Consider the following 15,969-nt stretch of genomic DNA (forward strand, 5'->3'; position numbering starts at 1 on the left):
ACCATATGTGTGTGACCCTCTAGGCCCAATATTGAGCTGGCCGTGAGTCATACCTGTCAGAACTCCTTCTAACTCAGTGAATTATTATCTCTGTAATAATTCACTTGACTCATCGACTACGGACGTACTAGGCCACTACGCCGTAGTCCCCAGACGATACAGGGGAATCCAATCCATTGGACCTGTCTGTCCTCAGTTACCATGTACCTATAGTCCCTCATCCATCTAATATCCCAGAGACCGTATATCGAGCATGGTGTTGTCAGACCCATACGGTTTCTACTCGAGTCTCGCTCTAATCGGATTCTCCCGGAGAACTCTTTCTCTCTCAACCCGAATGACCCTGGCCAGGGATTTGTCTGAGCAAGAACACATAGGATATTCCTCTCATGATGCCGAGAGTGGATGATCCTCTGTCGACACTCAATAGCCCTCGTAAGGTCGACTACCACTCCCAATGACCAGCTGTACTAGATCTGGGAACAGCCAAACCTATAAGTCTGGTATCAAAGAGTGGAGCACTCATACAGGACATCCTTGGTGTCTCAAGTCTAAGGACCAGATACACCACTAGGACTACGGAATCGCTGTCTGACAATAAGGCATCATCAACCATCCAGCATTCCGTAAGCGGATCAATCAGTGAACTCATTCTCCAATGAGCACCTGTACTGTATCCCTAGTGTCCCTACACGAGCAGCTATGAGACCAGCTGCATCCATCATATGGATGGGTATACAGCACACCAGTCTATCCGGTTATCACGATGTCCCTCTCGAGTAACCTATGACCGGGATTATTTAGGATATGTGTTTAAAGGTGAATCGATCTCATTATCGTGATCTCATCACGATCCGATTCCCATTGCACAAATCCAAGGACATCACAATATATATATATGCATTTATGCAATAGTTATAAAGTGATATACGCCAAAATATAATAAGCAAAAAGATTCTGTATCAAGTCACACGTGCCATCACTCACGTGATTGGCTTGCTGGGCACCTATGACTAGCAGTCCTCAAGGCTGAGATTCCATGAACTCAGGGAACCGGGTCTTCAGCTCCTCATATGGTTCCCATGTGGCGTCTTCAAGTGGTAAATTATTCCAATGCCCTAGTACTTCAGTAGAGGGACGTCAACGACGCATCACGATCCTGCGATCGAGGATGGCTTGTGGTTGAGCTTGAATAACTCCATCCTCAGTGGTGTTGGGCAGTTTGATCTAGGGTGACTCGTGTTCTCCCAACTTGGGCTTCAGGCATGACACGTGGAAGATAGGGTGAATTTTGGCATCCTCAGGTAATTTAAGTCTATACGCTCTGTGATCTGATAGGGCCCAAAAAATCATGGAGATAGCTTCATGGAGGCTCGAGTGTTGATGGAGAGTTGCTTGTATGGTTGTAGGCGAAGATAAACCCAATCTCCTACTGAAAATTCTCTTTCGCTTCGTTGTGTGTCGACTTGCTGCTTCATTCTAGCTTGAGCTATAGAGAGATTATCTTTTAATAGTTATAGGAGTTTGTCCCTATCAATCAATTCTTGTTCAACCTGATCTACCTTGGCCAAGCCAATTACATACTTTGGAATCACAGGTGCTGGTTGACCATACAATGCTTCATAAGGGGCACATTTTGTAGATGAATGATATATAGTATTATACCACCATTCAGCCCAGGGAAGCTATTTTGCCCACTCGTTTGGTCGGTCGCTAGCGAAACACCGAAGGTATGTCTCTAAACACCTGTTTACCACCTCTATTTGGCCGTCAGTTTGTGGATGATACGCTGTGCTCATCTTGAGTTTGGTGCCTTGTAATTGGAATAACTCGGTCCAAAATTTACTAGTGAAGATCCTATCACGATCACTTACAATGGACCTTGGCATCCCATGCAGTTTAACAATATTTTCTATGAAAACTTGGGCAATACTAGCAGTAGTGTAGGGACTTCTCACAGCATAAAAATGAGCATATTTCGTAAGTCGATCAACCATCATGAGAATTATGCTTTTACCTTTGGCAGGTGGCAGCCCTTCAATGAAGTCCATGGAGATGTCAGTCCACACCGAGTCTGGTATAGGTAGTGGTTGTAGTTTTCCTGGATTTGCCACAGTTTCACCCTTGTGCTGTTGACATACATCACATTATGCCACATATTCAGCAATAATTTTTTTCATCCCTCTCCAATAAAAATTTTGCTTCACTCTTTTGTAGGTTCTTAGGAATCCAGAGTGCCATGCTGAAGGTATGGAGTGCATTTCATGTAGGATGATTGTGATACAAGGGGAGTCAGGTATAAGCACAATACGACCTTTGTAGCGTAGATCCCTCGAATCCCAAGTGTAGTGGGCTATTGCACTTGGATCCTCCTCCAATTTTTTTATAATGTTGCTGATCTCTGGATCCTTCTTCCATTCTTCCCTAATGTCCACGAGGAGACTAGTGGTAGGAAGGGAGATGGCTGAAACCTTAGCTTGCTCAGGTAGCCGTGAGAGTGCATCTGCAACAATGTTTTCTTTCCCCTTTTTGTAAATAATTTCATAATCGAATCCAAGAAGTTTGGTTACCTATTTTTGTTGCTCAGGGGATGATATCTTTTGCTCCAAAAAATACTTGAGACTTCTATGGTCGATTTTAATTTGAAATCGCCGGCCGATCAGGTAGGGTCTCCACCTCATTACTGCGTGTACAATGGTGAGCATCTCCTTATCATATACTAACATGTTTTGATGGGAGGGAGATAATACCTTGCTAGTGTATACGAGTGGTCGACCATCATGTATGAGAACGGCTCCAATTTCGACTCCAGATGCGTCGGTCTCAATGGTGAAGGGTCGGCTGAAATCTGGTAGCGCTAGCACCGGCATCGTTGTCATGGCTACCTTAAGTTTGTCGAAGGCAGCAGAGGCTTTGTCCGACCATTAGAAAGCATCTTTTTTCAGTAGAGAAGTGAGTGGTGCATTGATCTTCCCATAGTCCTTAACAAATTTTCGATAGTAGCCTGTTAGTCCAAGGAACCCGCATAGTAATTTCACGTTTGTAGGTTTCGTCCAGCCTTGCATTGTCTCAATTTTTGTTGGGTCTACCGCCACTCCTTCTTCTGATATTATATGCCCAAGGTACTCTACTTTTTGCTAGAGAAAGCTACACTTTGGTTGCTTAACAAAAAGTGTATTCTCCCGAAGAATCGTCAGAACAATCCATAAATGTTGAAAGTGAGTCTCAAGAGAAGGGCTGTAAATGAGAATATCATCAAAAAATACAAGCACAAATTTACGAAGAAAGGTCCGAAAAATATCGTTCATGAGACTTTGAAAGGTTGAAGAAGCATTAGTGAGTCCAAAAGACATTACCAAGAATTCATAATGACCATCATGTGTGTGGAATGTAGTTTTTGGAATGTCAACTTCACATACCCGAATTTGGTGGTAACCGGATCGGAGGTCCAAATTCGTGAAGACTCGAGCTACTTTTAATTCATCAAGAAGTTCATCCACCACTGGTATTGGGTACTTGTCCTTGATGGTGATACCATTTAAAGCTCGGTAGTCGATGCACATCCGTCAAGTTCCGTCCTTCTTGCGTACAAGTAGCACTGGTGAGGAATAGGGGCTGCAACTTGGCCGAATCACCCCTATTTCAAGCATCTCCTTTACGATCTTTTCAATTTCATCTTTTTGGAGGTGAGGATATCGGTACGGTCGAGTGTTCATTGGTGGCTTGCCCGGAAGGATTGGAATTCGATGGTCATGTTGTCGAGAAGGAGGAAGACCGCATAGTTCAGCAAAAATGTCGGCAAATTCAGTAAGCAATTAGGCAAGATTTTGATCTTCAATTTCTATTTTCTTCCCTTCTGGTTGCTACTGGAGGTGCATCAAAAAGCCACCATTTACCTTGTGTAAAACTTTCTCCATTCGTTGGGTCGAAACAGTGGTAACATTGCTTCCGCGCTTCCCGCGTAGGATGATCTGTTTGCCCTTACAGTAGAATTTCATAATTAATTTAGAAAAGTTCCAAGAGACATCACCTAGTGTAGTCAGCCATTCTATACCAAGTACTACCTCATAGTCATCAAGTGGTAGGAGGAAGAAATCGGTGATAATTTCTTGGTCTTGCAGTAATAGTTTCACTTGCGGGCATCTTTGGTCGCACTTTAGGATTCTGCCGTCGGCCACCTTTATATCAAACTTGGTGCAACCTTCAATATGCAGTGCCATCCGAGCAGCAACCTTACTATTCAAGAAGTTATTAGTACTGCCCGTGTCGATGAGAATAGTAATCGGCTGTTGTTTGAGAAGGCCTCCAACTTTCATTGTTTGCGGGTTTGAGTAGCCGGCTAGTGCGTGTACCGTGATGTCGGTCGGTTGTGGCTTTTCTTCCATATCTTCTATTTCATATTCAAGGCTCTCTTCCGGATGTTCAATGACCTCTTCTACTGGTTCAATCATAAGAAGTCTCCCTTTTCTACAGCAATGCTTGTGGCTCCATGGCTCGTCGCAATGCCAACATAACCCTTCGCAGATTGCTCCCGAAATTCTTCTCTTGTTAACCTTTTCGGTGCAGGGACTCAGTTGATAGTAGGGGGGGCTGAGGGCTTTAGTATTGTAGGTCGAGGAGTGATCCTAGTCCTCCAGGCTTCATGGTTCAATCACTCCTCTTGAAGTCGTGCGAAAGAGATGGCTGCCATAAGCGTGTATGGTTGTCGCGCCTTCACTTCTCCCCGGATCTCCGGCTTTAAGCCCTCAATAAATGTCCCCAATAGCTATTTTTCAGACCAATCACGAGTTTGATTAGATAACATTTCAAACCTGGTTTGGTACTCCTGAATGGTGGAGGTTTGTCGGATCTTTGCTAGTTGTCCGTCAATGTTCTCGTAATAAGTTGGTCCGAAGCGGTTCAGCAATCCTTCTTTGAATTGTCGCCATGAAAGGACTCCATATATGTGTTCAAACCAGTCAAACCACTGTATGGCATCCCCTTCAAGATGTATAGCTGCAATTTCCACCATGGATGCATCCGTAGTTTTATGGTACCGAGAATATCGCTCCGCGCGCGAGATCCAACCAATTGGGTCTCCTTCTTCCCATCTAGGGAAGTCCACTCTCATGCACGAATAGTTGGGGTCGGTCATAGAGCCTCCCCTCTCTTGGAAGTCATCTCTTTGGGTATGATGTGATTGGTTAGAGCTCTCTCCTTGATGTGATTTCTTCGAGCTTGGTGGTCGGCCCAAACTGAATTCGGTAAGGAGAGTCAGAATCTTATCCTCCATTCGGGCCTCGAAGGCTTCAAATTTAGCATTGATTACCTCCTCAGATGCCATAGTATATGACTCCAAATCTGTGATGTTAAGATCTCTCTTTTGTTGACGGGTTAAAGGCATGTATAGGTTGAGAGAAGTGATGGTTGAAAGGGTTGGGGGATTGGTTTGGATAGAGAAAATATAGTATCAAGATCAAACAAACAGTGCTATGCGGCTGAAATTCTGCAATGTATCTTTCGTTGTAGAGATGAAAACTTTATGACGAAAAGTTTATGCAGTAATATAGGAACAATTTTTTTTTTTTGGATTTTCGGATAGGGATAACTAAATTACAGCAGTAGTAAGGTAGGAAACCAGAACCTGTTGCAATTTACGTGGAGAACAAAGGATGATCTGTGGTGGTGGAGATGATGGCGGAATTTGGTGACGATCTTTTAAGCAATTGTGGGAATTACTTTGGGCGGCTGTGGAGGGCTGATGGATGGCTATGGAAGGGCAACGAGATGCTAAGAACGCTACTTTGTTACCAGGTGTTAGAACCCTTGCAGATTCTAAACTTGGGGTTGATCTCTTTAGGGGATCGGCCTCCTTGGAACTTTATAAGGGTTCCTCCCTCCAAGTTACTGTTCAAAGGCTGCAGAAAAGATTCATCTATTGTTTAATAAAAGAGAAGGAATACATGGCTATTTATAGGGCTTCTAAACCCTAACTCCTAATAGGACTCCTACTTAAGACTCTTACTTCTAACCAACTCCTAATAGGACTCCTACTCAAGACTCCTATTCCCTTACAACTCCTAATTCTTCTCTAAGAAAAAACCTCCTACATGAATGTTCCTCTCAATTAGGACTCTCCTAGCTAGAGTCCTAACAGAATGAACATCATCACATGACTTCATCACTAATGAAGTCCCCAATGTTGCATGTGAATCCAAGGCCTGAACAAATGATCTGATGGGGATATAAAGAGGAATAACCTTTGTTTATGAACAAATACTAGAAGACCATAATACGCAGCGGAATAAAATGGAAACACAATCAAACAGAACACCAAGATATACGTGGAAAACCCCTTCAATGTGAAGGGTAAAAACCACGGGGCAAACAAGAGATAATCCACTATGAGAATAATGAATATACAAATCTCAATCTCTTGCCCAAAACCCTAGCAACAACCACAAGAGAATAACTGGGATACAAGGATCACGTCACTGCCCACAATATCTAAAACCTCCCCAAGTAATCACAGCAAGAGTCTACTGTAGATTTGATCTAACCTGAGATGAGAACACTACTAGATGATTGAGAACAGTCTCTCTGCGTTGTCCTTGTCTTCTTCCCTTTCTTTCTCTTCCTTTTCTGCCTTGTTCTCCTTCTTCTCTTTGGAATCCCGTTGCTCTCAAGATCTGCCTCGTTGCTGCCTTTTTATAGCCTTTTTCTGCTTCTAAACGCAGCCACCACACCCCCCTAATCTTAATTAGGGTTAGGTTAAGAGGGGGTGTGGGCTGTGGGCTGCCCTAGCCCATATGGGCTGAATATGGGCTATCAGCCCAACAACCTCCCCCTTCAGCCCATAAGAGATGCTGTCCCATGACTCCTCAATGTGAAGCCATGCCGACCAACTGTCGGCATATCTCCTGTCTTTCTTTTGGTACGGTCTTTGTCAACATGTCTGCTCCGTTGTCATCTGTATGAATTTTCTGAAGCTGCAACTGCTTCTCTTCAAATACATTTCGAATCCAGTGGTATCTGACATCTATATGCTTTGACTTGGAATGAAACATTGGGTTCTTACACAAATGGATGGCACTCTGGCTATCACAATGCATCACATAATTTTCCTGTTTCAGCCCCAATTCTTGTAAGAATTCTTTCATCCATAACATTTCTTTGCATACCTCTATAGCAGCAATATATTCTGCTTCTGTGGTGGAGAGAGCAATACACCTTTGTAACCTGGATTGCCATGACACAGCTCCCCCTGCAAAAGTAAGTACATAACCTGAAGTGGACTTCCTCGTATCTATATCTCTTGCCATATCTGCATCTGTGTAACCTGTCAACATAGGTGGTCCACCTCCAAAGCTTAAACAAACCTTAGAGCTCCCTCTGAGATATCTAAAAATCCACTTCACTGCTGCCCAGTGCTCTTTACCTGGATTTGCAAGAAATCTGCTAGTAACACCCACTGCATATGCGATGTCTGGCCTCGTACATACCATTGCATACATTAAACTTCCAACTGCTGAAGCATAAGGAACCTTTTGCATTTTCTTCTTCTCCTCATCACTTGACGGACTCTGTTCTGAGCACAACTTGAAGTGACCTGCAAGAGGAGAACCAACTGGTTTTGCATTGCTCATACTGAATCTTTCCAATACCTTCTCGATGTATTTCTTCTGTGACAACCAAATCTTCTTGTTTTTCCTGTCACAAGAAATCTGCATGCCTAGTATTTGCTTTGCTGGCCCCATATCCTTCATTGCAAAAGACTCACTCAGTTCCTTCTTCAACCTGTCAATTTTAGATATATCTTTCCCAAGAATAAGTATGTCATCAACATAAAGTAAGAGAATAATAAAATCCTCACCAAACCATTTGATGTACACACAATGATCTGAAGCCGTTCTTTTGTATCCATTTTCTATCATAAATGAATCAAACTTTCTGTACCACTGTCTTGGAGCTTGCTTTAGCCCATACAAGCTCTTCTTCAACTTGCAGACAAAATTATCTTTACCTTTGACTTTGAAGCCTTCTGGTTGCTCCATATAAATTTCCTCCTCCACATCACCATGAGGGAAAGCTGTCTTCACATCTAACTGCTCAACCTCCAAGTCCTGGCTAGCAGCAATACCAAGAGCAACACGAATAGAAGACATTTTAACAATAGGAGAAAATATCTCTTCAAAGTCAATACCTTTCTTTTGACCAAAGCCTTTCACAACCAATCTAGCTTTGTACTTTGGTTGAGAACAATATTCTTGAGTCTTCAACCTAAAAACCCACTTGTTCTTCAAGGCCTTCATTCCATTTGGTAGCAGCACCAAATCATAAGTGTGGTTCTTCTGAAGAGCATCCATCTCTTCCTGCATAGCAACTAACCACTTCTCTTTCTGCTCACTCTCAACTGCTTCCTGGTAACTCTCTAGTTCACCTGCATCAGTAAGCATCACATACTCATCTGTAGAGTATCTTCTGGAAGGATGACGTTGTCTAGAAGATCTTCTCAACTGAGGTTCTGCGGGAACTTGCTCTCCTACTTCTTCTTGCTCAACATGTCCTACAGGTAAATCAACATCAGGCTCTACACTATTTTCCTGCACATCTCCCCCATCACCCTGATATACTGGAGGAATAACTGGGTTACAATCTGCTAATCCTTCTGCAGAAGTCTTGGCTGGTGCCTTCTTCTTCAAATCCTCAAAGGTTTGATCCTCAAAGAAGACCACATCTCTGCTCCTGAACACCTTCTGCTTTTCTGGATCCCAAAGCCTGTAACCAAACTGATCATGTGAGTAACCAAGAAAAATACATTCTTTAGACTTACCATCCAGCTTGGACCTCTCATTATCTGGAACATGTGCAAATGCACGACAACCAAACACTCTCAAATGCCTGTAGGAAACATCTTTCCCTGACCATACATGCTCTGCAACATCACCATCTAGGGCTGTACATGGTGATAAGTTGATCACATCAACTGCAGTCCTCAAAGCCTCATCCTAAATCCTTTTGGGTAGCTTGGCCTGTGAAAGCATACATCTGATCTTTTCCATGATGGTGCGGTTCATCCTCTCTACAATTGCATTATGCTGAGGTGTACCAGGAACTGTCATCTCATGTTGGATCCCATGTGACTTGCAATAGTCATTAAACAATCCCGTATACTCACCACCATTATCTGATCTTATGCATTTCAATTTCCTTTCTGTCTCCCTTTCAACCTTGGCATGAAACTCTTTGAAGACATTAATAACCTGATATTTGGTCTTCAAAGCATAAGCCCAAACTTTCCTGGAAAAATCATCTATAAAAGTGACAAAATAAAGTGCACCACTTATACCAAGAACATCAACAGATCCACCAGGAGTTTTTGTCCTCAAAGGACCACATACATCTGTATAAACACGGTCTAAGACATGCATTTTTCTAGAAAAAGCAGCACTAGCAAATGAAACTCTATGTTGTTTACCAGCCAAATAATCAATACAAGGGTTCAGATGTATACCTCTAAGATCTGGTAATACCTCTCTCTTGGAAAGAGCTTGCAGCCCCTTCTCGCTCATGTGTCCCAATTGCCTATGCCACAACTCCATACTGAAGTCTTTCTCTGTAGCATTCAACTACTCACCATAAGCTTTAGCCTGCAACCTGTACAAAGTATGACATTTCTTTCCACTAACTATAACAAGAGAACCCTTACTGAGCTTTCATTGCCCTCTGTGAAATATGCTTTCATACTCTTCATCATCTAGTCTTCCAACTGAAATTAAATTCAGCCTTAAGTCAACCACATGCCTCACATCCTTAAGTACCAACTTGCAGCTAAGGTTGGTCTTTAAATTGATATCACCCATGCCAATGATATCTGCTGTGCCATAGTTGCCCATCTTGACAACACCAAAGTTTCCAGACCTGTATGTAGCAAAAAACTCTCTCCGAGGTGTAGCATGATAAGAAGCACCTGTGTCAATCACCCACTCAAGATCCTGACACATACAAGAAAAAATATCATCAGAAGGAGACAAAATCAAATAATCACCACCCTACACTATAGCTGTAGTATTATCCTTTGACTCTGTAGACTCCACTTCTTTTTCCTTTTTCTTGTTCTTCTTAGGTTGCTTACATTAGTTCTTGTAATGTCCTTTCTCACCACAGTTATAGCAAACAATATCTTTTCTTGATCTTGACTTGCTCCTACCCATACGTGAACTGCTTCTAGACTTTGACTTTCCTCTATTCTCTGAGATAAGTGCCTGTGAATCATTCTGAGATGTTGCCGAACTCTTTCTTCTCAACTCCTCATTCAACAAACTTCTTGTTACTTGACTCATAGTGACAATATCATCTGGTGCAGAATTACTAAGGGAAACCACCAATGTCTCCCAACTTTCTGGTAATGAACTGAGAAGTAACAATGCCTACAACTCATCATCAAGAGACATTTTCATAGAGGATAACTGGTTAGTAATACTCTGCATTTCATTCAAATGCTCAGCAATAGAAGCACCCTCTCTATATTTTAGGTTCACAAGTTTTCTGATCAAAAAAGCTTTGTTGCCAGCTGTTTTTCTTTCATAGAGACTTTCCAATTTTTTCCAAAGAGAATATATAGAAATTTCAGTAGAAACATGGTGAAAGACACTATCATCAAGCCATTGTCTAATAAACCCAATTGTTTTTCGATCTAACCTCTTCCACTCATCATCTGTCACAGTTGTAGGTTTTGCACTATCCCCTTGCAAAGGTCCATACAAATCTTTGCAGTACAAGAGATCTTCCATTCTTGGTTTCCATATCATCCAATTATTTCCATTCAAACTAATCATGCGAGAAATATTACTGGCCTCCATGTTCAAATACAAAAATTAAATCACCAAAACCCCGCTCTGATACTAGTTGATAGGGATATAAAGAGGAATAACCTTTGTTTATGAACAAATACTAGAAGACCATAATACGCAGCGGAATAAAATGGAAACACAATCAAACAGAATACCAAGATATACGTGGAAAACCCCTTCAATGTGAAGGGTAAAAACCACGGGGCAAACTAGAGATAATCCACTATAAGAATAATGAATATACAAATCTCAATCTCTTGCCCAAAACCCTAGCAACAACCACAAGAGAATAACTGGGATACAAGGGTCACGTCACTGCCCACAATATCTAAAACCTCCCCAAGTAATCACAGCAAGAGTCTACTATAGATTTGATCTAACCTGAGATGAGAACACTGCTAGATGATTGAGAACAGTCTCTCTGTGTTGTCCTTGTTGGTATTAGAGCAGATTTTGGACAAAGTTATTCCATATGCAGGGTACTAAATTGAAAAGGAGTACTAAATTGATCTTCAAGTCGTCATGCAGGGTACTGTAGATTTGATCTAGCCCACATGGGCTGAATATGGGCTATCAGCCCAACATGATCATCACTAAAGATAGATTGCCCCTCCATATCAGAGAAAGATTTTTAGCAAATGTAGTGGGCATCATTCACCGTTGTCGGTGATGAGGACCTACTTGTAGGAGAGAACTGCTGTGGTTTTAAGAAGGGGCATTCAAAAAAAAACAAAGGGGAGCTTCTCTCATAAGACAACTTGAAAAAGACTAGTGGAAGGTGGACCAATCCAAACTTGCTCTTTCTAGCATCTTAAAAAATAAATTTCAATGCTGATACAAACAAACCTACCTACCCCTGTCAAACAAAATCATCCTCAATTTTGCTCAAAATAGAAACAATCACAAATAATCCTTGCTGAATTCAATACTCAAATTAACGCATTTACTCAAACCCAAGGTTTGGGTGGATTATCTCTCTCTACAAATCGTCTATGGCTCTTGTTATAATGATGACAAGGAGTGTTTCCTCTTGTAAAACGTAAGATAAAAAATAGCCGCTCTCTTTGTCCATGACCAACATGGTTATCACAAATTTTCAAAGGGAAGCAATAGACGCACAAATAACTTGTTGAGTTATTTTGCTTCAGCTTCGGTTATTACTTCCTGCGACAACCAATTCGGAAAATTCTTGGGTTATTAACTCCCGTCCTTTTGTGAAACCGAGTTGCATGCATTATAGCCATATGTGCAACGTACTTTGTAGGATGCTATAAATAATGTCAAACTCATCCATCATCTACAAACTTGACTACTTATTATTGGCATTTCGACTCTGCGAAGCCAATTGTGCGTTACCAATTTGATAGGGCCATAACCCTTCCTACATAGTTTAAGTAGGTAGGTAGGTATGTTCGGTATAATCAATCTCAAGAGGGGATTTTATGGATAATTCTACAAGCACCCTCTTCTTTTCTCTTTGTTTGGGGTTGCCGTTCCATCATTGTCTCAATAGCTTGGTCAGCAAGCATCACGCACGCTCTACAATAGAGGTTTAACTCGATGATGCTTGTTTGGCAAGAGATGATCTATTCTAATACAAACCTTTATATGTTTCCATAAGCATATATCGATTTGCCTTTTGAGTGATGCAACCATCACCAAGTTCCAATAATTTATTCGAACAGATCATACAGCATGAATCACTAATTATAATACGAGTTTCATTAATTAAATTCTAAAAGGTATGAATTTAGGTAAATAGTCTATCATTATAAATCATTAAAATCAGAAAAGGTAAACCTATTGATTGATTCAGAATATCTGAAATATGTATCTTCTAAAACTTAGATGAATATCTTCTGAACCTATAATATATATATATATACATATATATATATACATATATATATATATACATATATATATATACATATATATATATATACATATATATATATACATATATATATATATACATATATATATATATATAAATATATATATACATAAATATATATATACATATATACATATGTATATATATATATACATACATACATACATATACACATACATACATACATATACACATATATATATACACATACATACATACATATACACATACATATATACATACATACATATATATATATATATATATATATATATATATATATATATTCTTTTTGGCCATGCGAAATTACCCGTCGCAAGCCCCATCCATAGGAATATCCTCGTAAATAGTTAATAGCTTCAACCTTATACTTACTTGTTGGTCAACATGTCCCCTCGAATATCCACCATTCTCTACGACTTGGAAGCTACAGTTCATCTTAAGCCAAATAAAACATAATAGATTAGCCATTAAAATATCGCTATATAATAATTAATATCCCTCTTTCATGTAAGAACTTTTCTCTTTGTCAATACCCTTAAATCAAGAGAATCGAGATGCAATTTAGTAGATGGGGTATCCAGTGACACCACAAGCGTAATCTAGGAAGATTTTGCTGCCACAAAAGTTACATCTTCATACTGCTAACCATCATAGTGTGCAAAAGTCATTTCTCTTTTAAAAACTCTACTTGGTTTAGAATCTACCACAAGTGATATTACTTGTCATCAGCTGCTGCTTCTTCCCATTATGCTTCTCACTCTTTGGAACACACGAACAAACTCAAAGAAGGGGTTTGGACCCATCCCCATCAAGATGCTCGCGTTACAACTTCCAGGAATACAAGGACCTGGGTTCCCACCAATGATGAGGTCAAATCCACCAAACTTGTGGACAAGATTTTCAAGCATCTGAGTTGTCAGCTTCTCGACTCCTCTGACCAGTATTAGCTCTCCGGATTGTCCAGTGTACTGCCACCATCTCCTGATTATCCTTCTATTGATATTAGATGGTTCAACGGAAATGACGCATTTAAGATGGATACCAAGTCTGTGAAGGGCAACTTCTGCACCTCCGATTCCACTATAGATAGAGAGCACCCGCATCCCATCAGGAAACATAGACTTCAATACCGAAAGGTAATAGCCTAGGGTGTCCGTTTGAAAAGAGTACTTGAGTGCCCTAAGTCTTTCATCTGATTCCAGACCCCAAATGCGAGTATGATGCCTTGGATATCCTAAGATGCCTTCCACTTGGTCTGGCTCAATGGGACTCAATTTGTATTGACCCACCCACATCAGATTTAGTGTTTTGCACTGGTGAAGAACGTTTGCTTGCTGTTCTTTCGAAAGCATTCCTTGTGAATCCATCATCATCTTTCCAAGCTGCTCACACACCTGCCGAACAACTTTGGTCTCAGCATTGATGCAGCCTAACTGTTTCCGGGTGTCCCATGATGGCCACCACCTTTTGGTATGTGGAAGCGCTTCTCCGAGGGTCACAGGCGGTTTGGGGAGAATGTAAAATCTTCTTCCACTTGGAAGGTTGTGTAGGTAACCTTCCTTTCTCATGAAAGCAGAAAAGAACTGACAGCTGGCAAATTCTGGCTCAGCACCATACAGAAATTCAGATAATCTTCTCCATGTTTCTCTGGAAACATCCACAACATTTCCATAGAAAAAATAAGGTGCTCTGGAGAGGATCCCATGAATATTCCCATTTAGATTTGATGTCATTTGTTCAGGCACTTCTTTTTTGATAAATACTGGATCAGACATCTCAAATTTACTAAAAATGTTAGGTTTGCTCTGCCATGCTGCTTCCCATCTAGCCTGCTGTTTAGTGCTATGGCTGAAAGATGATTCACCATCCACAACTGTGCCTTTAGCCTTTTTCACTCGCACCTTCTCTTCATAGTCATAAAACTCTTTGTTGGAACTTGATGCATGAGCTTCCCATGCGTCAGTTACAGAATGATAGCATTTTAATTCTTCTGATGCATGGTCAGTGTAATCTAGTTCAGTTTTAATGTTACTTCCATCGACTGTTTGATCCTGCAGATATGAGAGAAGAACCATATTCATCATATTGAGTTTAAGGTCATCATATTGAGATGGAACGGAGTTCTATAAATTCGATAGTTTGGCTTCTTTAAAATCAAATATATTATCTTCCCTAATTGAGACATCTGTATTCTCTAGTTATCATAGTAACAAATGGACAGACGACAGATGAAAGCAGAAAGAAAAGTCCGAGTTGAGCTAATGTAACACACAGCACTATTCAACTACAATGATGCCTGTTGAAAGCAACCTTATAAATATTTGATACATTATCTTGTTTTTCACAAAGGGTAAGTGGTGAAGATGAGTTTTGATACAGGAATTTGCGGTGACCTGATAAAATGTTTACCAGCCAATCTATCCAGCACCTTCTAATGTATTATCCAATTCATTGGCTTAAGCTTTTTAATTCAAGCATCATTACATGCCATCATTCAAAATAACAGACAAGTTACACATAGATCTTCTAATAAATATTTACAAGAAGATTTAATAAATTAGAAATGATTTCAAAACATAAGAAAAGTAGATACTATTAAGTTCAAAAATGATACAACTATTAAAGAAAAGAGTGGCACCTACTTTTTTGATTCTACAAGAGAGCCTGCTAGCAAAAATTGAGTCAGCAAGCTCCTGAATGGAAACTTCTGGACCTGAAATTCAGCAAAAGTTTATAAACATATGGACAAGGATTTTGGCCTATTGAAATATTAACCCTAAGTTGCTTACAATCAATCACACCAGCTATTTGGTGTCAGCTTCCCGATCTTTTTGCACCACTACGCTCTCTTTAGAGGCACATCACTAACTATATCAAGAGTAATCAAATCTCCTTCAATTCGTTTTAATAAAGTATTCTTAGATATCTCTGCACCCCTCCACTAATTCTAATCAACTTGACTCAATCCAACCAGAGCATTGCCAGATCCTTCTTTGAATATGTCAACATGAACTCATTTTTTCTCATTTATCATCTTTTGGGTCTAACCTAATTATTCGTGAAAAAAAAAAGTAATTTATCTCTTCTAGCAATCTGACACATCCACCCCAATATTCAAATCTATATCAATTTTTTCTGTCTTCTTTCTTAATCATTCAACTCTTTGATCCATAAAAAATGGTTAGCCATACAGTTGGCTTCCAAAGTTTTCTTTATAATACAAGACATGGGACAGAT

The 15,969-nt window shown here is 40.3% G+C and overlaps 1 protein-coding gene across 3 annotated transcripts in view; it reads right to left on the reverse strand.

Annotated features, from left to right (window-relative positions):
- Positions 1–13,192: 13,192 nt before the first annotated feature.
- LOC135651658 (probable inactive DNA (cytosine-5)-methyltransferase DRM3) overlaps positions 13,193–15,969 on the reverse strand; it is a 60,023-nt gene continuing 57,246 nt past the window's right edge. For all 3 annotated transcript variants that reach the window (XM_065171921.1, XM_065171922.1, XM_065171923.1), the window contains 2 exons: positions 15,375–15,445; positions 13,193–14,783 (listed from right to left, as the gene is read on the reverse strand). In XM_065171921.1, the coding sequence (XP_065027993.1) occupies positions 13,458–14,783; positions 15,375–15,445 (1,397 nt within the window). In that variant the 3' untranslated portion in view covers positions 13,193–13,457. The remainder of the gene's footprint in view (positions 14,784–15,374; positions 15,446–15,969) is intronic.

This window comes from Musa acuminata, chromosome BXJ3-10 (genome assembly GCF_036884655.1).
Source record: "Musa acuminata AAA Group cultivar baxijiao chromosome BXJ3-10, Cavendish_Baxijiao_AAA, whole genome shotgun sequence".
Classification (NCBI taxonomy): domain Eukaryota; kingdom Viridiplantae; phylum Streptophyta; class Magnoliopsida; order Zingiberales; family Musaceae; genus Musa; species Musa acuminata.